The sequence below is a fragment of the Nomascus leucogenys genome, chromosome 15, assembly GCF_006542625.1.
Source record: "Nomascus leucogenys isolate Asia chromosome 15, Asia_NLE_v1, whole genome shotgun sequence".
In the NCBI taxonomy this organism is placed as follows: domain Eukaryota; kingdom Metazoa; phylum Chordata; class Mammalia; order Primates; family Hylobatidae; genus Nomascus; species Nomascus leucogenys.
This window is the reverse complement of record NC_044395.1, coordinates 62844784-62869577: the sequence shown is the minus strand read 5'-3', so window position 1 is coordinate 62869577 and position 24794 is coordinate 62844784. Positions and strand designations below refer to the sequence as shown.

At 42.4% G+C, this 24794-nt stretch overlaps 1 protein-coding gene and 1 non-coding gene across 4 annotated transcripts in view; one reads left to right on the top strand and one right to left on the bottom strand.

The window, feature by feature from the left end:
- MRPL48 (mitochondrial ribosomal protein L48) overlaps positions 1-22288 on the top strand; it is a 74308-nt gene extending 52020 nt beyond the window's left edge. For 2 of the 3 annotated variants that reach the window (XM_003254731.3, XM_030829328.1), the window contains 4 exons: positions 6296-6465; positions 17588-17690; positions 20859-20948; positions 21979-22288. In XM_003254731.3, coding sequence (XP_003254779.2) covers positions 6296-6465; positions 17588-17690; positions 20859-20948; positions 21979-22053 — 438 coding nt within the window. In that variant the 3' untranslated portion in view covers positions 22054-22288. The remainder of the gene's footprint in view (positions 1-6295; positions 6466-17587; positions 17691-20858; positions 20949-21978) is intronic. The other variant, XM_030829329.1, reaches the window with a different exon arrangement.
- Positions 11107-11213, bottom strand: LOC115830605. The gene has a single exon (XR_004026134.1). It is a non-coding gene; the product is annotated as a U6 spliceosomal RNA (small nuclear RNA).
- Positions 22289-24794: the final 2506 nt, after the last annotated feature.

Sequence of the window (24794 nt, the reverse complement as noted above, 5' to 3'; positions counted from 1 at the left end):
GGCATTTTCTGTAGTTAAGAAAAGCCTCCTACAGGCTTCAGAGAAGCTCCTCCCCTCTCTGCTGGAAAATTTCAGCCACTCTCCATTGCATTCTGACTTCAGCATTCTAGACAGCTCTTACTGCAGTGCTGCCTGTCACGATGAGAAGTCCTGATTGCTGCATTTGGCCATGAATGTGTTGGGCTCTGAAGAGGAGAGAGCCAAATGCCTGCATGTTGGTGGTTGGTTTCTAGAGGTTGGCTTCCCAGTCACAGCAAGGTCTAGCACCCGGGGGTGGCCACCACTGTTAAGAACTTTAGTAATGCAGAGGAAAAATTCCTGCACTGGGGATCAGGAGGTCTGGATTTTAGTTCCTGGGGTGTGCCTTGTCTGGCTTCGTGATTCTGGGGAACACATTTATCTGTTTGGGCTTCATATTCTTCCCTTGCAAAGATGAAGAACCAGGACAAAATCATCTCTAAATTCCTTCCCATTCTAAAATTTTAAAATAATGACTCACTGTATGTTTTCTCTTTGCTGGGCCCTGTGCTAGATATGAGGAATATAAAGTGAAAATAATAATAAAAGTTAATGTTTAGTGTTTATGTGCCACAGATTGTATTAACCATTTTACATATAGTATTTTGTTCAGTTCTCAAAACATTCCTGTGAGATCAGGTCTATCATCAGTATTACTGGCCTTGTAAAAGGACCATTTCTTTGTCTTCTCTGTGCTTCCTCAAATTGGATTCCTGCTCTTTATAGGTTGACCTTCAGAGCAGCAGTGTAAGGGAACCATTCCAGGTGCTCTGTTAGGAACAATGCTGCCGTGGAAGCCCCTAGACTATTGGCTATTAGATGGCGTGACTTAAGACATACCAGTAGAAATAGTTTTTTTTTTCTTTTTTTCTTAAAAAAATAATTCAGCCCCATAGCAAGACTTACTACAAATCTCCAATTATTAGGACATGGTGGTATTATCTCATGGATAGACAAATAGCCCATGGAACAGAAGAGTAGAGAAACAAATGCACATATCTCTGGGTGCTTGTTATATGACATAGGTGGCACTGTAAAGCAGTGTGGCTGGGTCATTTCGGCTGGATGATCATGTGAAAACAAAAAATGACTCTTGACCCTATTTCACACCACCCACAGAAATGACTTAAAGATGGATTGTAGATCTAAATGTAAATATTAAAATAATAAAACTGATAGAAGGTAAAATAAAAGGATATCTCCATGATCTTAAGGTAGGCAAAGATTTCTTAAACAGGACACAAAAATCCCTATAACCATAAAAAATGAATACATTGGACTTCATTAAAAATAAGAACTTAAGTTCAACTTCAGGCCTGGTGTGGTAACTCACTTCTATAATCCCAGCACTTCAGGAGGCTGAGGTGGAAGGATCGTTTGAGGTCAGGAGTTTAAGACCTGCCTGGGCAACAGAGTGAGACCCCATCTCTATGAAAAATTTTAAAAATTAGCCAGGCATGATAATGTGCACTGTAATCCCAGCTACTTGGGAGGCTGAGGCGGGAGGATCACTTGAGACCAGGAGTTCCAGGCTACAGTGAGCTACTGTTGTGTTACTGCACTCCAACCTGGGCAATATAGTGAGACCCTGTCCTTAAAAAAAAATCTCAGCTTTGTCAGTGACAAGTTAAACCAAAAAGCGAAAATAAATAAAAATAAAAAAATAACTTCTCATCAAAATATACCATTATAAAGTTAAAAGGGGGCTGGAAGCTGTGGCTTATGCCTATAATCCTAATACTTTGGGAGGCCAAGGCTGGCGGATCACTTGAACCCAGGAGTTTGAGACCAGCCTGGGCAACGTGGAAAAACCTTGTCTCTATAAAAAAATGCAAAAATTAGCTGGGCATAATGGCACATGCCTGTAATCCTAGCTACTCGGAAGGTTAAGGTGTGAGGATCACTTGAGCCTAGGAGGTCAAGGCTGCAGTAAGCTGTGATTGTGCCACTGAACTCCAGCCTGGGCAACAGAGTAAGACCCTGTTGTCACCCAGGCTGGAGTGCAGTGGCGTGATCTTGGCTCACTGCAACCTCCGCCTCCCGGGTTGAAACGATTCTCCCGCCTCAGCCTCTGGAGTAGCTGGGACTACAGGCACCTGCCACCACGCCCGGATAAGTTTTGTATATTTAGTAGAGATGGGGTTTCACCATATTGGCCAGGCTGGTCTTGAACTCCTGACCTCAGGTAATCCGCCCACCTTGGCCTCCCAAAGTGTTGGGATTACAGGCATGAGCCACTGCACCCAGCCAACCCTGTCTTACAAAAAAATAAAATTAAAATAAATTAAATTAAAATAAAATAAAATAAAAATAAAGTAAAAAGGGAAGGTACAGAGAGGGAGAAGATATTTGCAGCACGTACAAAGGATCATGTTTAGAATATATAAAGAGCCTCCACAAATCAATAAGAGAAAGGCAGACAACCCAATTTTTAAAATAAGCAAAATACTTGAATAGGCAGATTACAAAAGACAGTATCCAAATAGCCAGTAATCATATGGGAAGGTGCTCAGGCTCAATAGATATAAAGAAAATGCTAATTAAAATCTCATTGCATTACCACTACCAAAATGGCTAAAATAAAGAAACCCACAAGAAAACCTGACTATACTGTTTTCTAAGTGTTAGGAAGAATGTAAAGCAATTAGAACTCTCATACACTGCTGGTGGAAGTCTAAATTGGAAACTACTCTACAAAACTGAGAGTATCTATTAAAGGTGAACCTGTTCATACTGTGTAACTCAGTAGTTCAGCTCCCAGGTATACCCCCAACAGAAATGCATACATATGTTCACTAAAAGATACATACTAGAACATTGGTTGCACTACTATTCATAACGGCCCTGTACTGGAAATAACTCAAATTTCCACCAACAGTAGAAAGGATAAATAAGTTGTGGCGTATTCATACAGTGGACTAGTAGCACATGAGAAGGAAAGAATTGCCATTCCACATAATACCTGGTTGAATCTTATGAACCTAATGAATGAAAGAAGATAGACACAAAAGAGAATGTATCTATCATTCCATTTTCATGAATTTCAAAAACATGCAAAATAACTCTATGGTATCATAAGTCAGGATAGTGGTTACTAATTTGGGGAAAGGAGACCTTTTAGGGTACTGGTGATGATCTGTTTCTTGTCTAGGGTACTGATTACAGAGGTACTTTCACTTTGTGAAAATTCATTGAGCTGTGTAACTTTATTTATGTATTTTTGCATATTAATATATTGCAATAAAAATTTCCTAAAATTCAAACATAATAGATTTTATGATTCTAATTTTAGATTAATAAAATATTTACACTATTAAAAATTTTTTAATTTTAAAATTTTAAAAACAGACCCCAGCCACCTAGTTCCCTCACAAGCAGCCAATGATACTATTTTTTGGGGGGTTTTTGTTTTTATTTTTGTTTTTGAGACATGGTCTCACTCTGTCGCCTAGGCTGGAGTGCAATGGCTCAATCACCACTCACTGCAACCTCTACCTCCCAGGCTCAAGCGGTCTTCCTGTCTCAGCCTGCCAAGTTGCTGGGACTACAGGTGTGCACCACCACGCCTGACTAATTTTTGTGTGTTTTGCAGAGCTGGGATTTTGCCATGTTGCCCAGGCTGGTCCTGAACTCCTAGGCTCAAGCAGTCTGCCTGCCTCAGCCTCCCAAAGTGCAGGAATTACAGGCATGAGCCACTGTGCCTAGCTGATACTATTTTTGTACATACTTCCAGAGATATTTTTTAAATATGCAAGCAAATAAGCATGTATGTAATTACACACATGCACACACACACATATCTATTCTCTTCCAGCTCCCCCATTTTATATGTGTGGCAACATTTTGAACACATTATGCTACAGTTTGCTTTTATCATTTATTTTATCTTAAAGACCTTTCCAGTATCTGTACATAAAGAAGTGGTTATAGTGGTTATTTATTTATTTATTTATTTACTTAGAGATGGAGTCTCGTTCTGTTGCTCAGGTTCGAGTGCAGTGGTGGAATCTCAGCTCATTGCAACCTCTGCCTCCCGGGTTCAAGCAATTCTTCTGCCTCAGCCTCCTGAGCAGCTGGGACTACAGGCGCACGCCATCACGCCCAGCTAATTTTTGTATTTTTAGTAGAGATGGGGTTTCACCATATTGGCTAGGCTGGTCTCGAACTCCTGACCTCATGATCCACCTGCCTCGGCCTCCCAAAGTGCTGGGATTACAGATGTGAGCCACCGCGCCCGGCCCCTTATTTCTTTTTACAGGTGCATAATTTACTTAATAATAAGTCTCCCTCCTGTTCTGTTTTGAAACAGGATCTCACTCTGTTGCCCAAGCTAGAGTGCAGTTGCATGACCACAGCTCACTGCAGCCTCAACCCCTCAGACTCAAGCCATCATCTCACCTCAGCCTCCTGAGTAGCTGGGATTACAGGCACTTGCCACAATGCCCAGCTAATTAAGAAAATTTTTTTTGTAGAGTCGGGATCTATCTATGTTGTCAGGGCTGCTCTTGAACCCTTTGGCCCTAGTGATCCTCCTATCTTGGCCTCAAAGTTCTGGGATTACAGGTGTCAGCCACTGTACCCAGCCATAAGTCCCTCTCTTTATGGGCATTTAGGTTAGATTATTTTCGGTTGAGGTGCTTTCTTCTTTCTGAAGTATGTTGTGTTAAATATTTTTTCCCAGGCTTCATTTTAACTTTTTTTTTTTTTTTTGAGATGGAGTCTCGCCCTGTCACCCAGGCTGGAGTGCAATGGCACAATCTCGGCGCACTGCAACCTCGCCTCCCAGGTTCAAGCGATTCTCCTGCCTCAGTCTCCTGAGTAGCTGGGATTACAGGTGTGTGCCACCATGCCCGGCTAATTTTTTGTATCTTTAGTAGAGATGGGGTTTCACCATGTTGGCCAGGCTGGTCTTGAACCCCTGACCTCGTGACCCATCCAATTTAGCCTCCCAAAGTGCTGGGATTACAGGCATGAGCCACAACGCCTGGCCTTCATTTTAACTTTTTACAGCAGCCTACACAAGTTGATACGTAGTGAAGCAATATTTTGTATGACAGAAAAGGAATAAATCAAATAATTATTCTACCTCTTAGTTCTCAAAAGGAATGCTGTGTAGACAATTGTAGAATTTCAAGCTAGGAGAAGTAGAAGAGAACTAATGCTGAGATTCCTTTCTGTTAATTTTTTTCATGATTCTGATAAAACTCAGGATTCTCTCCTCAGAAATATGTACATGTAAAATTTTGCATATAATTTCTGGGGCTTGGCCAGGAGCAGTGGCTCATGCCTGTAATCCCGGCACTTGGGGAGGCCTAGGTGGGTGAATCACCTGAGGTCAGGAGTTCGAGACCAGTCTGGCCAACCTTGGTAAACCTCATCTCTACTAAAATTACAAAAGTTAGCCAGGTATGGTAGCAGGCACCTGTAATCCCAGCTACTTGGGAAGCTGAGGCAGGAGAATCGCTTGAACCCGGGAGGTAGAGATTGCAGTGAGCTGAGACTGCGCCATCGCACTGCAGCCTGGGCGACAAGCGTGAAACTCCATCTCAAAAAAAAAAAAAATTGGGGGGCTCATAGACCCCTTAATTCATATATGGGTTAGGAATATTTTAATCTAGGCTAGGCGTGGTGCTCACACCTGTAATCCTAGCACTTTGGGAGGCTGAGGCGAGTGGATTGCTTGAGCTCAGGAGTTTGAGACTGCCCTGGGCAGCATGGTGAAACCCCATCTCTACAAAAAATACAAAAAATTAGCCAGGCGTGGTGGTGTGCGCCTGTAGTCCCAGCTACTTAGGAGGCTGAGGCATGAGAATTACTTGAACCAGGGAGGAGGAGGTTGCAGTGAGCCGAGATCGCGCCACTGCCACTCCAGCCTGGGTGACAGGGTGAGACTGTCTCCAAAAAAAAGAAAAATATTTCAATCTGACATAACCCCATCAATTTACAAATTGAGTAATAGAAGGCCAGAAATGGGAGGTGAATCTCAAAACAAGGTAATAGCAGAAGAGAGTCACATGTATTCATGTTCAAGTAATTCATGTATTCAAGTAATGACAGCAATATTCTCTCCTTGCACTGGCTGATGTCACAGCCCAAACTGGCAAGGGAAGCTGCTCATTCCTTCCCAGGAGAACTTCAGTTTGTAGGTAGGGTAACCTGAGAGCAAAATGTGAACAAATTTATTAGAAAGATTGACTTTTTAAAAAATATCAAGATAGTATTATTAGAATTTCTTGTATAATACTTTATTTTCTTTCTCTTTTTGTTTTCTCTTCAGCCCAAGAAGAAGAAGGGAAAAGTGGAAGTGAGAGCCATTAATTTGGGGACAGATTATGAATATGGGGTTTTAAACATTCATCTGACTGCGTATGACATGACCCTGGCAGAGAGTTATGCCCAGTATGTTCACAACCTCTGCAACTCTCTCTCCATTAAAGTCGAGGAAAGGTATGAAGGATGCTTTTGTATGGGATGTTCTTGATGTGGGTAGAATGCTCTGCTTTTTTGTTAAACTAGTCTTTTGAGATACAGTTTACATGTAGTAAAATTAACTCTTTTTAGGTATATAATGTACTACAATAAAAATATAGACTAGTTCTATTAACCTGAAAAGTTCTTTGGTGCTCTGGTGTAGTCAGTCTTCTCCCTCTTCCCCACTCAAGTCCCTGGCAACCACAGACCAATTTTCTGGCCCTATTGTTTTAACTTCTCCAAAATATCATATAAATGAAATCACACAGTATGTAGCTGTTTGTGGCTGGCCTCTTTCACCTAGTATAATGTGTCTGACATTCTTTCATGTTTTTGCAAGTTTTTTTAATTGTGGTAAAATACACATAAGTTACCAGCTTAACTATTTTTAACTGTACAGTTTAGTGATATCAAATGCATTCATAATGTTATACAAGCATCACCACCATCCATCTCCATAATGCTTTTCATCTTATAAAAATGAAACTCTAGCTGGGCGCAGTGGCTCACACCTGTAATCCCAGCACTTTGGGAGGCTAAGGTGGGAGGATCACTTGAGCCCAGGAGTTTGAGACCTGCCTGGGCAACACAGCGAGACCTTGTCTCTACAAATAACAAAATTAGCTGGGCATGATGGCATGTGCCTGTAGTCGCACCTACTCGGGAGGGTGAGGCGGGAGGATAGCTTGAGTCCAGGAGGTGGAGACTGCAGTGAGCCGTGTTCTTGCCACTGCACTCCAGCCTGAGTGACCGGGTGAGACGCTGTCTCAAAATTTGAAAAAACAAGCCAGGCTCAGTAGCTCATGCCTGTAATCCCAGCACTTTGGCAGGCTAAGGCGGGCAGATCACCAGAGGTCAGGAGTTCGAGACTAGTTTGGCTAACATGGCGAAACCCTATCTCTACTAAAAATACAAAAATTAGCTGGGTGCAGTGGTGTGCGCTTGTAGTCCCAGCTACTTGAGAGGCTGAGGCAGGAGAATCGCTTGAACCCAGGAAGTGGAGGTTGCAGTGAGCTGAGATTGTGCCACTGCACTCCAGCGTGGGCAACAGAGCAAGACTCTGTCTCAAAAAAAAGATTAAAAAAAAAAAAAAAACACTGAAACTGTACCCATTAAACAATAACTGCCCATTCCTTCCTTCCCTAAGCTCTTGGTAACTACCCTTCTACTTTCCGTCTCTGACTTTGACTACTCTGCTTCATGTAAGTGGAATCATATAGTATTTGTCTTTTTGTGACTGGCTTCTTTCACTTATCATAATATCCTCAAAGGTCATCCATGTGGTAGCATATGTCAGAATTTCCTTTCTTTTTCTTTTTTTGTTTTTTGAGATAGAGTCTCACTCTGTCACCCAGGCTGGAGTGCAGTGGTGCAATCTTAGCTCCCTGCAACCTCCACCTCATGGGTTTCACCATGTTGGCCAGGCTGGTCTCTAACTCCTGCCTCAAGTGATTCTTCTGCCTCAGCCTCCCAAGTAGCTGGGATTACAGGTGTGCACCACTGCACCTGGCTAATTTTTGTATTTTTAGTGGAGATGGGGTTTCACCAACCACATTGGCCAGGCTGGTCTCGAACTCCTGACCTCAAGTGATCGCCTGCCTCAGCCTCCCAAACTGCTGGGATTACAGGAGTGAACCACTGCGCCCCACCTCCTTTCTTTTTCTTTTTTTCTTTTAGAGACATGGTTTCTCTCTCCCACCCAGGCTGGTATGCAGTCATGGTCTCTCTCTCCCACCCAGGCTGGTATGCAGTGGTGCAATCATTGCTTATTGCAGGTCAACCTCCTAGGCTCAAGCGATCCTCCTCTCTCTCCCAAATAGCTGGGACTACAGGCAAACACCAACTCGCCAAGCTGATTTTTTATTTTCCTGATATGACCTAGTCCTCTGAATGCCTGGCTAATTTTAAAATTTTTTGTAGAGATGGGGCCTCACTTTGTTGCCCAGGCTTCCTTTCTTTTTTTCTTTTTTTTTTGTCTCGCTCTGTCGCCCAGGCTGGAATGCAGTGGCACGATCTTGACTCACTGCAACCTCTGCCTCCCAGGTTCACTCCATTCTCCTGCCTCAGCCTCCTGAGTAGCTGGGACTACAGGTGCCCACCACAATGCCCAGCTAATTTTTTGTATTTTTGGTAGAGACAGGGTTTCACCATGTTAGCCTGGATGGTCTCGATCTCCTGACCTCGTGATCCGCCCTCCTCAGCCTCCCAAAGTGCTGGGATTACAGGCCTGAGCCACCGCGCCTGGCCTGGGCTATACAATTTTTTATGACTCTGTTCCTACTGGCAAGAGCTGCCATCAAAGACCCATAAATTTGTTTACAGGTTCGGCTGGCATCAATTTTCCCTACAAAGGAAACTGTTGGAACCTTAGTGTTTAATTTATATACTATTCTGTCATCACTTGTCCTTATCACTTTGAGTAATTCCTGAAACTGGGCAAACTCCTCCCAGTTCACACCGCCACTGGGTGCCGCCATATTGGACAAACAAAAATTATACTTTCTTACTCATTAGATATTAGTATATTCCCATTTAACAGATGTGGAAATCAAGGCTTAGAAAGGCCGAAAGCACAGAACCAGTAACTTGCCTGGATTTAAACCCAGTTCTGCCTGACAAGTATTTTCAGTTATATAGGGTCTTATTTTAAGTCCTTCAGCCAAATTTGAACTTTTAAACCTTTATACATTAGAGTACAACTGTGCTAAAAAATGTTCTTTAGGAGATTTGATAATAAGCTATGACTTTAGCTCTCATAGCTGACAATACTTCAATTCTAAAAATGTGCTTTCTGTCTTTCTGATGCCCCAGAGAGTTGCTTCCTCTTTCAGCACTTGACACATACCTCATGTCACTTAGTGCTCTGGGCTCGAATGATCTATTCATGTGGCAGTTCCTTTTCCCTCTGACAGTGCATTCCTTCTGGATGGGGCTGTGTTCTTTGTTTCTTTAGCACCCACTACAAGGCCCACCATATGGGAGACATTCAGTCATGATTGAAAGAATGACAGGTTCTTAACTATCACTATACAATCCAGTTGTGTGGTGTACAGTTGCTAAATTAATGAAAGTCCTTTTAATGAATTAATTCAAAAACTATTGATTGAGCCTCTTCTTGCTATGTGGTGAGCACTGCACTAGACATTCTGGGAGATACTAAGGTGAACCTCCTAGTTTCAGGGAACATACACACACACAGTGAATGCACACATACGTGCATGTACATACATACCGAGAAACATAATTATAACATAATGTGAAAGATAAACTGCAATTAACAGCTCAAAGAGGCAGAGTAACATAGTAATTTAGAGTAGTGCTTCTCAAAGTACCATTCTGAGAAGATGTCAGGAACTTATGCCAAAATGTACATTAATACTTGGTTTCCTTCATTAGGAAAGTCTTGATATTAAGAAAAAACTTGGCTGAATCAAGTGATTTGTTTAGTGACTGGTTGCACATTTCTTGTCTGTCATGGACCAGTGACAATTAGGCTGTTCACTGGTAGCTTGTCTGTGGACCACACTTGAAGTAGTATGTGGTTAAGAGTACAAGCTCTGCCCACAGAATGGGAGAAAATATTTGCAAGCTATCTAGCTGACAAGGGATTAATAAACAATATATAAGGAGCTCAAACAACTCTATAGCAAAAAAGAAAAATCTAATAATCTAATTTAAAAATGGACAAAAGATCTGAATAGACGTTTCTTAAAAGATGTACAGATGGCAAACAGGCCTATGAAAAAGTGCTCAACATCACTGATCGTCAGAGAAATGCAAATCAAAACTACAGTGAGATATCATCTCATTATGGCTTTTATCCAAAAGACAGGCAATAACAAATGTTGATGAGGATGTGGAGAAAAAGGAACCTTTATACACTGTTGATGGGATTGAAAATTAGTATAACCACTATGGAGAACAGTTTGGAAGTTTCTCAAAAAACTAAAAATTGAGCTACCATATGATCTAGCAATCTCACTGCTAGGTATAAACTCCAAAGAAAGGAAATCAGTATATCGAAAAGATATCTGCACTCCTGTATTTATTGCAGCACTATTCACAATAGCCAAGATTTGGAAGCAACCGGAGTGTCTGTCAACAGGTGAATGGATAAAGAAAATGTACATGTATACAATAGAGTACTATTCACCCATAAAAATGAATGAGATCCTGTCATTTGCAACAACATAGATGGAACTGGAGGTTATTATGTTAAGTGAAATAAGCCAGGCACAAAAAGACAAATTGGCCGCGGTGCTCACGCTGTAATCCAGCATTGGAGCCGAGCGGCGAATCACGAGTCAGAATCGAGACCAGTGAAACCGTCTCTAAAAAAAAAAAAAAAAAAAAAAAAAAAAAAAAAAAAAAAAAAAAAAAAACATTGCATGTTCTCATTTATTTGTGGGTGCTAAAATTAAAAACAATTGAACTTACAGAGATAGAGAGTAGTATGATGGTTACCAGGGGCTGAGAAGGGCAGTAGGGGCTGGAGGAGAAGTGGGGATGGTTAATGGGTATCAAAAAATAGAAAGATTGAATAAGATCTAATATTTGATAGCACAACAGGGTGACTATAGTTGATTATTTATTTATTTATTTATTTATTTATTTTTAAAAATAAAGGAACGCTTCACGAATTTGCATGTCATCCTTGCACAGGGGCCATGCTAATCTTCTCTGTATCGTTCCAATTTTAGCATATGTGCTGCCGAAGCGAGCACTAGTCGATAATTTAATTGTACATTTACAAATAACTAAAAGAGTATAGTTGGATTGTTTGTAACACAAAGGATAAATGCTTGAGATGATGGATATCCCATTTACCCTGATGTGATTCTTATGCATTGTATGCCTGTATCAAAATATCCCATATACCCTATAAATATATATACCTGCTATGGACCCACAAAAATTAAACATTAACAAAAAGAGTACAAGCTCTGGAATCAAATTGTTGGCATTCATATTCTAGTTCTATCAGTTATTAGTAATATGGCCTTGGGAAATTCTGAGCCTCAGTTTCCTCATCTATATAATGAGGATGATAATTTTTTCTGTTTCTTTGAGCTCTGAAAATGAAACAAGATGGTACATGACAGCACTTAACACAGACACTGGCACATTGTAAACATTCTGTTACTAATGTTACTGTTGTAATAATTAAGATGTTTTTTTCAGCTGGAGGGAATTAGAGATAGCTTCTTAAAGGTTGATGGCAAAGAACATTAAATATCATTCACAGAATGTTACTATCATACCTACAGTGGGTCAGTCAGTTCCTGGAATAGTGTTTGAAATTTTTAGGACTCTTTTTACATATGCCGCTTTTATAGTGAAGGGCACTGAATTTCCTGCTTTTTATCAACTAACCACGGAATTGCTGTTTTCCCTTTGGCTTTTACTTTTTGCCACATAGCTAGGTTTCTGGTTCCCCCACAGTTGGTGTGTTCACATAAGATTAGGGTCATTTTAGAGGGAATAGTTTCAATGTTTTGTTTGTTTGAGTCAGAGTCTTGCTGTGTCGCCCAGGCTGGAGTGCCGTGGCATGATCTCGGCTCACTGCAACCTCTGATTCCTGGATTCAAGCGATTCTCAAGCCTCAGCTTCCTGAGTAGCTGGGACTACAGGCACCCGCCACCACCACGCCTGGCTAATTTTTGTATTTTTAGTAGAGATGGGGTTTCAGTATGTTGGCCAGACTGGTCTCAAACTCCTGACCTCAAGTGATCCGCCCGCCTTGGCCTCCCAAAGTGCTAGGATTACAGGTATGAGCCACCGTGCCTGGCCTAGTTGCAATGTTTATAGGGTAGTTGTGGTAAGAAGCTGGTTTATTTTATATCTGGCTAAGTGGCCAGTGCTGCATGGTTGTATACTCCTGGATTATAGATTAAAAGACTATGTAGTCCAGAAACAAACAACCAACCAAAACACTTTCTTTAAAAAACTCAGCTGTAATGCACTGGCTGCATTTGAGTGAAAGCAGGAAGGCAGTTACATTTGTTGAGCACCTACTATCAGTGAGGCACTCTGAACAAGCTAAGTACATTCTTTTGTGTATTATTTAACTTAAACACCTTGTACATAGTAGATCAAAGTATCAATGCTGGAGCCAAACTGCCTGAGTTTTCTTGCTCCACTGCATTCTTACTGTATGACATTGGGGCAGTTTGCTCAACCTCTTTGTGTCTTGGTTTCCTCATCTGTAAAATGGGGTTACTAAAAGCACCTACCTTAAAAGGCTACAGTGAAAATTAAGGGAGCTATTATATATAATGTATGTAGAACTATGTCCAGCAACTGTTGGCTGCTATTATCATTACTATTACTATTATTATTATTATAGAAGCTTGCCCTATTCCTACACCTAATAAGTGGCACGTTCTGGAGTTAAACCTACTTTTTTTCCTAATTCTCTATTCTTCTAACCGGTTCTCCGCACAGCATTTAGGGTGATCTTTCTAGATGGAAATATGATTATGTCACTCTTCTGCTTGAAATTCTTTGATGGCTTCCCACTCCCGTAGGATCACAATAAAAGTTTCTCATGTAGCTTCCTAGGTGCTCCAGGGCCTGCCTTGCCTCTCTTCACACTTCCCTCCCCACCTCCCTCTACCTCTAGTTACACTGGCTTTGTTTTTGTCCCTTTCCACCTCAGGACCTTTGCATACGCTCTTCCTCTCTTCATCTAACTAGCCTCTACTTTTTTCTTAGATGCCATCTTTTTTATTTTGAGATGGAGTCTCACTCTGTCGCCCAGGCTGGAGTGCAGTGGTGCGATCTCGGCTCACTGCAACCTCTGCTGCCTGGATTCAAGCAATCCTCCTGCCTCAGCCTCCCGAGTAGCTGGGATTACAGGTGCCTGCCACCACGCCCAGCTAATTTTTGTATTTTTAGTAGAGACGGGGTTTCACCATCTTGGCCAGGGTTGGTCTTGAACTCCTGACCTCATGATCCACCCGCCTCGGCCTCCCAAAGTGCTGGGATTACAGGCATGAACCACCACGCCCTGCCTCTTTATTTATTTTTGTTTTCTTACATGTCATCTTGAATGTTACTTCTTCAGGGAACCTCATTAAGTTAGATCTTTATGTTATACATTTAGAAGAAGTAAAAGGTATTTAACTGCCCTTTCATAACATGCACTTTTTGCTCTTGTAATTACTTGACTATTATTGGTCTTTTCTATTAGACTCTAAGCTTTGTAAGGCAAGGACTGTTTCTGTCTTCATTAGTGGCCTAACCCTAAGATCTTGCCAAGTACCTGACACGTAGTAGGCACTGAATACAGACTTGTTGATTTGGATTGAATTCTAACAGGCATGGCGGACATGTTTCCTAGAACAGCAAGATGAATGATGTGCTGCTTTTTGCCTCTTTGCTGGCTCTTTGCTCCAAACAGCTCAGAGCATAAAGAGCTGTTTGTTTTTAGCAACTCAATTCTCTGCATTGATTGAGGTTTTCAGACTGTCGTATTGTCAGGCAATCTCACTACCCAGCCTTTCAGACATGAAATTCTTTTCTTCTGATTTTCATTTCATCTTAATCCATTTTTCCTCACGGGAGGGTGGGTAGGGATGATTGCCATGACCTTGAGATGGAATTGGACTAGACAGCAGGATGCCAGCTTTTGTACTCTAAATGGTTTGCACTGCTGCAGCTACATCTCACCCAGAAGGAGAGGCGAGGAAGAGGCCTCTCATGTGAGTCCCTTAATTTGCCTGCATCCTTTGCTGAGCAGCTGCCTGAGGAGATGGAAATCTCACTCATCTGGGAGCAGCTTCCAAGCCTGAAGTTGAACCAGCCCCTGTGCTCTGCTGAGAGTAAAAGCATCACCCAGCATCACTCACTATGAGGCTGCTCTTCTCTTTTTAAAACACCTACTTACATTTTTAAAAATTGAGATGTAACTTGTATAAAGTGAAGCTCCCCAGCACCCCAGCAGACTTCCTTTTGTCCCTTTCTTGGCAATACTCCCCCTAAATAGCATTATTTTGTCATGTTAGATTGACTAGTGAAATTCAATTCTTTCATTTATTTCCTTCCATTTTACTGTCTGATCATCAAAGCAATGTTTATTGCAGAAAATTTGGAAGGTACAAAATAGTGTAGATAAAAAAAAAAAAAACCGTATGTACTCTTACATACTTAAAGGCCTGTTCTACATCTTGATAAATCACTACCTCCTGTGAGGCTTTCCCCGAGCCCCCCTTTCCTCCCCTTCTTGTGCCTATAGTATTTGGCACATACCTATTATTGCCTTTGTCTTACTCTAGTACAATGTTTATATACTTACTTATTTCTTTAAAACACTCACAGTGAGCTCCTTGAAAGCATAGACCTTTTTTTTTTTGAGACTGAGCCTTGCTCTGTCGCCCAGGCTGGAGTGAGGTAGCATGATCTTGGCTCATTGCAACCTCTACCTCCCAGGTTCAAGTGATTCTTCTGCCTCAGCCTCCCGAGTAGCTGGGACTACAGGTACTCACCACCATGCCCAGCTAATTTTTTGTATTTTTAGTAGAGACAGGTTTTCACCATATTAGCCAGGCTGGTCTTGAACTCCTGACCTTAGGTGATCCAGCTGCCTCAGCCTCCCAAAGTGCTGGGATTACAGGCGTGAGCCACTGCGCCCGGCCGACTTCTTTCTTTTTTCCTTTTTTTCTAAATAGAGACAGGGTCTCAGTAGGTTGCCCAGGCTAGTCTTGAACTGCTGGGCTTAAGCAGTTCTCCGGTCTTGGCCTCCCAAAGTGCTCACATTACAGGTGGGAGCCACCACGCCTGGCCGCATAGACTTTTTTTTTTTTTTTTGAGACAGAGTCTTGCTCTGTTGCCCAGGCTGGAGTACAGTGGCGTGATCTCGGCTCACTGCAACCTCCACCTCCCAGGTTCAAGTGATTCTCCTGCCTCAGCCTCCTGCGTAGCTGGGACTATAGGTGGCTGCCACCACACCCGGCTGATTTTTGTATTTTTAGTAGAGACAGAGTTTCACCATGTTGGTCAGGCTGGTCTTGAACTCCTGACCTCAGGTGATCCACCTGCCTCAACCTCACAAAGGGCTGGGATTACAGGTGCGAGCCACCGCATGCATAGACTTCTTATTGCCCATCAGGGTGCCTGGAACAGAGCAGGCTGTTAGTAAATATTTGTTGAGTGAATGAGTAAACAAATCAATGAAATCTTGCTGAAGTAAGTGTTAAAGAATAAAACCCATTATTAGTGGCAGGAATGGACAATTCCCACTTTAGTCAGTCCTATCTGCAGAATGCCAAAAAAGAAAAATAGTATTTTAGGGTGTTTTTATTTTTCTGAAACACAATTATTTCACTTGAACATCCATAAGAAGTCTATGATTGTATCCCCATTTTTTTATGTTGGAAAGTTATTACTGTATTTGAATCAGAAGAAGAGGAGATCAGAGATAATGCTGAAAAGCAGGAGGGATGTTATTTAGAAAGACTACCTGAAAGAATTTGCAATATCTTGCATTTACTGACCTTATGCCAGGTAATTACTTATGTAATCTCATTTAATCATTACAACAACTCTATGAATTAGGTATTATTATTTTCAATTTATAGCAGAAGAAATGGAGACTCAGAAACCTGAATTTCCAAATTCAAATAGGTAATAATTGGCAGAGCCAATATTTAACTCCAGGACTGACTGTCATGTCTCTAGTTCATTTTCCATTACTTCTAAACTCCTGATGTTGTGATCCACCCGCCTCGGCCTCCCAAAGTGCTGAGATCACAGGCGTGAGCCACTGCGCCTGGCCTATTACACTAAATTTCTTTTGTAGAGGTCCACCTATGGAGGGCCATGCCCCTTGCTATTAAGTGATGATTTTGTGACACATGAAAATTTAGGGATCTTATTTCATTTATCTTCAGTTTGATGAACTTTTTGATAAGATGAACACAACACTACTACCATATTTCTGTGTAGCCATTAGTCCGGTCTTATCTCATTAATACACCAGTCTTCACAATTCTCTGTTGATATAGGCCTAGATGGTTATCTTGTTTATACATGAAGAAACTAAGGCCCAGAGGGGGAATGACTTACCTAAGTAAATATTGCCAATAAGTAGCAGAACCAACACTTGACTCCATGTTCTGTGTTATTTTCACTGCAACATGTAGACTTGCTGAAGCCAGTTTTAGTAAGCATAAACTCTATAATCTGGGAGAAGTTGCCCCTCAGGGGAAAATTAACAATATCTGGAGGTAGTTTTGACTGTCACCACTTGGGGTATACTACAGATATCCAGTGGGTAAAGGGATGTTTATGGATGTGTAGGTCAGCCCCTACAACAAAGAATTATCTGGTCTAAAATGTCAGTAGCACTGAGGTTGAGAAATCCTGTTCTAGAACAATTAATTTTCATGCCTTATTTCTCCAGAACAGATTAAATACCCAAGGTTAGCCTCCAAAGCATACCTAGTGGGGAGCTTGATTTTTTTCTTTTTCTTTTCTTTTTTTTTTTGAGACAAGGTCTTCCTCTGTTGCCCATGCTGGAGTGCAGTGGCGCAATCTTGGCTCACTGCATCCTTGACCTCCTGTGTTCAAACAATCTGTCCACCTCAGCCTCCTGAGTAGCTGGGACTACAGGTGTGTGCCACCACACCTAGCTAATTTTTGTATATTTGTAGAGACAGGGTCTTACTGTGTTGCCCAGGCTGGTCTTGAATTCCTGAACTCAAGCCATCCGGCTGCCCTGGCCTCCCAAATTGCTGGGATTACAGGTGTGCACCACCACACCTCGTCACTTGATTCTTTTAGAATGGGCTATTCTTCATTAGCAACAAATTGTTTATTATTAATCACCAGGTTTTATTCGGAGTATTGTATTTTTTTTTTGGAGTATTGTATTAAGTGTGATTAGAGATGCAGAACTGCATTAAACATGGTGTATTTGCTTAGGGAGTTTTGAAGGAGGTAAGAGGGATCTAGTTATTTTGCTCCTGGTTGCAGGTAAGCAAACCCTACATTCTGGGAACTATCGCATGCCGTAGTGGCTATACTCATGGACTACTATGATTGAAGTGGCTGCTGGCTTCAGTGAACACTCACTGTAGCTGACTCTTCCTTCCCACAGTTATGCGATGCCAACCAAAACCATAGAAGTGTTGCAGTTGCAGGACCAAGGCAGCAAAATGTTCCTGGACTCAGTGCTTACCACCCATGAGCGAGTGGTTCAGGTAGGCACTCCAGGAGAATAAAAAATGTATTTGCTTCTCCTGGTTCTTTTCTCTGTCCACTTTTTCACTTTCTGTTATGCTCTTTTCTTTTCTTTCTTGAATAATGGTGTTCTCCAGGGTTCAGTTCTTGATGCCTCCATCCCTCCTTTTATAATACCTTCCCCCTATGCAGTCTCATTCATTCCTTTGGCCTCAGTGATCATCGTTTAATACTGATAACCCCCTAGATGTATATATCTCTAGTCCTGATCTGTTGGCTGAGGCTTGAAACTTGATACCCAGTTGTCTACTGGCCTTCTCGACTTGGATGTTCCACAGGAGTCCTCCCTGCACTCCGTCTATGCAAAATTAGTTGTAGAGGGACTGATTTTCCTCTTTTTCTGTAATATTCCCCACCTTTGAGCCTAATGTGTCACCCTTCTTTGTCCTCTGATAGCCATTCATTCACCAAATTCTATAGCTTCTACCTCCGAAAAATCTTTCAGATTCATCCACTTCACTTTATCCCCATACCAAGTAATCATGTCATTTTCCTGCTTGAAACCCCTCAGTGGCTGCCTTCCTTTGATCTCTAGCAGTTGTCCTCTTTTCTTCCTGCAGATAATGATGGGTGCCAACCACACCACCACGAGGGTACCCAGAGGTATAAAAAATTCACAGCTTCACAGCTTTAACATCATCCCCCTTTGAATAACAGCAGTAATTGATATATAATGGACATATCATACAATTTACCAATTTGAAGTATACAATAAAAACAGTTTTTAATATAATCAAAGAGTTATGCAACCAACCACACAATCAATTTTAGAACATTTTCATCACCCTAAAAGAAACCGTGTACCCATTCGCAGTCACTCCTCTTTCTTGGTTGCCCTAACCCCTTGCAACCACTAATCTACTTTCTATCTCTATGGATTTATCTCTTCATTTAAATGGAATTGTACATTAAATGGCGTCTTGTGTCAGGCTTCTTTCACTTGGTGTAATGTTTTCAAGGTTCATCTCTGTCGTATTGGTACTTCATTCCTTTTTATTGCCAAATAATATTCTATGGTATAGGCATCACCCTTTTTTGATCCACTGAAGGAACATATCAGCAAGGTAATAAAATGAATATTAAATTTAAGTCTAAATATGCTAATTTAAAAAATAACTAAGTGCAATCTTTGGCTTTTTAAATATTATCAGGATTAAATTATTTATAATATATCCTGTGACAGATCTGACATGCCAGAAGTCCATAGAATAGTTTGAATGCTTTAGGTTGGTACTCAGGTGCCTTCATGATTCTCCTCCTGCTTTTCCTCTTCACAGCCCATTTACTCCAGCCACACATGGAGCTAGTTTTTTTTTTTTTTTTTTTTTTTTTTTTTTTGGAGACAGAGTTTTACCCTTGTTGCCCAGGCTGGAAGGCAATGGTACAATCTCAGCTCACTGCAACCTCCACCTCCTGTGTTGAAGCGGGTCTCCTGCCTCAGCCTCCTGAGTAGCTGGGATTACAGGCATGCGCTACCATGCCCAGCTAATTTTGTATTTTTAGTAGAGACGGGGTTTCTCCATGTTGGTTAGGCTGGTCTCAACCTACTGACCTCAGGTGATCCGCCCACCTTGGCCTCCCAAAGTGCTGGGATTACAGGCATGAACCACTGTGCCCGGCCAATAGAGCTAGTTTTAATTTCCTAACACTGTTATGCCCCCACATTTTACTGAATGCTGTTTCCTCTGCCTTCAAAATCCTCCACATTACTGTTGAATTCTCCTAGTTTACTCTTGTTTTTCTTCAAGATTTCACCCAGATACTACCTCTCCTGGAAGCTTTTTTTGACCTTCCTTGGTTGAGTTGGGTAGGAATTTCTCTTGTGGTTCCTTGCAGCCCCCTGCCTGCCCTTTTACCATACATCTGATTCACCTCGGTGTTTTTAGCACAGGGTTTGACACCAGTCAGGTCCTGGTATGCCTGGATATGGGCAAAGCTGAGTTGAATCAGAAAGTCAGTGTGCCCGGGCATGGTGGTTCACACCTGTAATCCCAGCACTTTGGGAGAACAAGGCGGGCAGATCACTTGAGGTGAGGAGTTTGAGACCAGCCTGGCCAACATGGTGAAACCCTGGCTCTACTAAAAATACAAAAATTAGCCGGGCATGGTGGCTCACGCCTGTAATCCCAGCATTTTGGGAGGCCGAGGCGGGCGGATCACCTGAGGTTGGGAGTTTGAGACCAGCCTCACCAACATGAAGAAACCCCATCTCTACTAAAAATACAAAATTAGCCAGGCGTGGTGGCACATGCCTGTAATCCCAGCTACTCAGGAGGCTGAGGCAGGAGAATCGCTTGAACCCGGGAGGTAGAGATTGCAGTGAGCCAAGATTGCGCCATTGCACTCCAGCCTGGGCAACAAGAGCGAAACTCCATCTCAAAAACAAAACAAAACAAAAACAAAAATTAGCCAGGCATGGTGGCAGGCACCTGTTTTCTCAGCTGCTTGGGAGGCTGAGGCAGGAGAATTGCTTGAACCTGGGAGGCGGAGGTTGCAGTGAGCCGAGATAGCGCCACTTCACTCCAGCCTGGGGGCAACAGAGCAAGACTCTGTCTCAAAAATAAATAAATAAATAAGAAAGTCAGCCTGAGTTGGGTGCCATGGTTCATGCCTGTAAACCTAGCACTTTTGGAGGCCAAAGTGGGAGGATTGCTTGAGGCCAGGAATTTGACCAGTCTGGGCAACACAGCAAGACCCTGTTTCTACCAAAAAATAAAAATAAAAAATTAGCCGGGACTGGTGGCACATGCCTGTAGTCCCAACTACTCTGGAGGCTGAGGTGGGAGGACCACTTGAACCCAGGAGTTCAAGGTTGCAGTGAGCTATGATTGTTCTACTGCACTCTAGCCTGGGCAACAGAAAGAGACCCTGGACTTTAAAACCTCTTGGTCGAGTAATGACATCTAATGCCCACAGGAGCAGATATTGGCAGTGACCATCTCAGCACCTTGGCAGATGGCAGGAGAAATCCTGTAGAGGCCAGCTCAGAAACCAGTTTTGGTGTTAATCTTCCACCCTTGGGCTCTCCAGACTCTACTGGAGCTGGCATTTGAACCCTAACTATGTCTGCCCAGTTACCTCGTTTTCAGCTCCTCCCACCTCTTAGAGCACCTTCTTTCATTTTGCAGATCAGCGGTTTGAGTGCTACATTTGCAGAAATTTTCTTGGAAATAATCCAAAGCAGTCTTCCTGAAGGAGTCAGACTGTCAGTGAAGGAGGTAGGTGCTGGTTTGAGAAGAGGCCCCTGCTGGCCTGCATATGCTCAAAATAAGGATAAGAACATGTGGACTTCCTGGCTTTAGAAAGAACAGAGAAATGTGGATAATGTGACCTAAATAATAATCAGAAAAGTTGTACACTCTGATGACACTGTGATCATTAGTCCAGCTTCTGAGGCATCAGGGATGATGCTTTGTGGCCTGTGAGTGCTGACTTTCAGCACAGCATCCTGATGTTGGTGGTGAGCCTATGAGGCCCCAGAATTCTCTCCTTTCAGGCAGTTGTGTGGAAGAAAGGACATGGGTTAAGATAGTATATGGTGTAATAAATCAGAACACAAATAGGAAAATATATGTTAGAGAAAAGGTTCCTGGATCTTCAAGGCTTGACTGTAGCTTGACTGAATATATTTCATAAAGAATGCTAGTCAATAGAATGTTTTGTCAGGCATGGAAAACTTGGAGAACATTAGGAGTCTTAGCCTAAATACTGAGTATTTGGGTCCAATTGCCAAGATGATCCTTCTAATGACACAGATGTATGAGGTCATCTTAGATTGGTACCATTTGCTCCATCCAGCTCTGCTTGTTCTGAGTCCATGCTTGTCAAGCTTCTTCTGGTTGGTATTTGGGCTTCATACAGATCTGGGGACAGGGACAGCATGTGCTGGTCATGCTGCCTTAAAACAGTCCAATCCCTGTTTGTTTTATTTCCTATGTAAATAATTTTGGTATTCTCTCTCTCTCAAATGCTTCTATTGTGATAGTTATAGCATTTTGACATTAAATCTTCATATATCTGTCTTTTCTAACCAGACTATAAGTTCACTGAAAGCAAGGAGGAAGTCTGATTCAAGTTTGAATCCCCAGTATCTAATATAAGTCTGCTACACAGCAGATAATAAAAGTTACTTGAATCTGAATGATTCTCTACAGAGCTGGTTCAAGGGCCCTTTTTGGATGCTGTGCATATCTGGGTAACTAAAAGCTCTGCAGTAATTTCCACTTATTTTATTTTTCTTCTCCTTAGCACACTGAAGAAGACTTCAAGGGACGATTCAAAGCTCGACCAGAACTGGAAGAACTGTTGGCCAAGTTGAACTAGCTACTGTAGACCCTTTCATGCCAGCAATGGTCATATTGAGTGCCAAGGAGAAGAGCTTACTGGGTAGTCAGAGTTCATCAGGAGACCTGACCCTTAGATTTCATAAGTACCCATTCCCATAGCCAGTAATGTCCTCACTCCTCTGTGGCATGGCTGTACTTGCCATTTGTTACCACTTACCTATGAGGTAATGCTTGTTATCTTCCATCTAATAAAAATCTGCTGCTGATGTGTATATGTATGTGTGTGTTAGAGACAGAAATTGGCCCATCCTGTGGAGTATCTTTAAGAGATCCTATATTCTGGCCAGCCACGGTGGTGCATCCCTGTAATCCCAGCACTTTGCGAGGCCGAGGCAGGAGGACTGCTTGAGGCCAGGAGCTTGAGACCAGCCTGGCAGTATTCTGTCTTTACCAAAAACATTCTTTTTTTTTTTTTTCTGAAACGGAGTCTCCCTCTGTTGCCCAGGCTGGAGTGTAGTGGCGTGATCTCGGCTCACTGCAAGCTCTGCCTCCCGGGTTCACGCCATTCTCCTGCCTCAGCCTCCCAAGTAGCTGGGACTACAGGCGCCCGCCACCACACCCGGCTAATTTTTTGTATTTTTAGTAGAGACGGGGTTTCACCATGTTAGCCAAGATGGTCTCGATCTCCTGACCTCGTGATCCGCCAGCCTTGGCCTCCCAAAGTGCTGGGATTACAGGCGTGAGCCACTGCGCCCAACCAAACTTTTTATCTTAATTAGCTGGATGTGGTGGTATGCACTTGTAGTCCCACTACTCAGGAGGCTGAGGCAGGAGGATTGCTTGAGCCCAGGAGTTCAAGACTGCAGGAGCTATGATTGTGCCATTGCACTCCAGCCTGGCTGACAGAGTAAGACCCTTTCTCTAAAAAAAAAAAAAAAAAGAAAAAAAGAAAAAAAAAAGAGATTCTATTTTCTCTTTGCCTGATGCTTCAGCACAGAAGCATGTTCCCCTTCCATATTTCTCCAACTAGAGACAATTCATCCTTTAAAGCAATATGGCATGGTGTCCTGTAGTGAAGCAGAGGATCATAACATAAGTAAACTCTCTATGGGTGAAAGTTGGAGAGAGGGACATTTTGGCTTTGTACATGAAAAGACTCTCCAGATAGAAACAGATTCTGCCCATAAGTGAAATAAAATGCTTTGTGGGGGTAATGAGTGACTTATTGTATTCAGGCAGATGTTACATAACTGCTAATTAAGTTTCCCTAGATGGAGTTTAAGCAACGAATTCAAAGTTGATCTTGGTCAGGTGTCAGCAAACTACTGCCTATAAACCAAATCCTACCCACTGCCTGTTTGTGTTTTTTTAAATAATATATTGAGGTGAAATTCATATATACAAAATTAAACTTTTTTTTTTTTGAAACGGAGTCTCGCTGTGTCACCCAGGCTGGAGTGCAGTGGTGCGATCTTGGCTCACTGCAACCTCTGCCTCCTGGGTTCAAGCAATTCTCCTGCCTCAGCCTCCCGAGTAGCTGGGACTACAGGCGCCCGCCACCACACCCAGCTTTTTTTTTTTTTTTTTTTTTTTAGATGAAGTTTCGCTCTTATTGCCCAGGCTGGAGTGCAATTGTGCGATCTCAGCTCACTGCAACCTCTGCCTCCTGTGTTCAAGCAATTCTTCTGCCTCAGCCTCCTGAGTAGCTGGGATTACAGGTGCCTGCCACCACGCCCAGCTAATTTTTGTATTTGGGTTTCACCATGTTGGCCAGGGTGGCCTTGATCTCCTGATCTCAGGCGATCTGCCCGCTTCGGCCTCCCAAAATGCTGGGATTACAGGTGTGAGCCACCGTGCCTGGCCTTGAACATTTTTAAATGAGTAATTCAGTAGCATTTATTTAGTATATTCATAATGTTGTGCAGTCACCAGCTCTATCTAGTTCCAAAACCCCTCCCTGCCATTGGATTAGAGCCATGCTTATTCACTTACATACTGTCTCTGGTTGCTTTAATGCTACAATGGCAGAGTTGGGTAGCTGTATGTGTATTGCCTCTATATCATATAGGCAATGGGCAGTGTCACATCTTTTCCATTTGGAAACCTGGAAAAAATAGCAGTCTTTTCCAGTTGCTCAGCTGTTATCAATATGTAGAAGCAGGAATCAGGATTTCATAAACTGACAAGATACTGGGGCATAAAGACTTTAGGATCCAGCCAACCTAATTGTCTCTTTTAGATAGTACAGGTTAGGGGCCCATAGAGGGCAATCCTTTGCCCAAGGTCATGGGATATGTCACTGGAAAAGGGCAGCAGGATTTAAATCTCTTGATTCCTAGTCCATCTTTTTCTATCACATCACTCAGGGATGAGTCAGGCTTCTTACACAGGAGGCAGCTGGATTCTGTCACCTTGGAGCTCTTGTGTCACTGACCTAGCTGGTGATTTATCCTCTCACCAGAGTCAGAGAGCTTTTGTTGCTCATGATTAGTTTGCCTTGAAACAAATGGAAATTACTCTTAATGCCTTATCCTGGTAAGAGGGACTGGAGATATTCTGATTGCCAGAACCTCAGGGTTACAAAACAACTATGAGCTTTGACTCTTCTGGAGGGAGGTCCAGAAGGAAATGGATGTTCTTAGGATCACATGGCAGTGAAACCAAAGGGAACACAAGTCTTCTGGCTCCAGGTTGAAAATACCTTCCCTTCCCTCCCTGAGATAACCTGCTAAAGGAAAAGAGACAAACAAACCTGGGTTGTGCCTGGCTTCCACATTT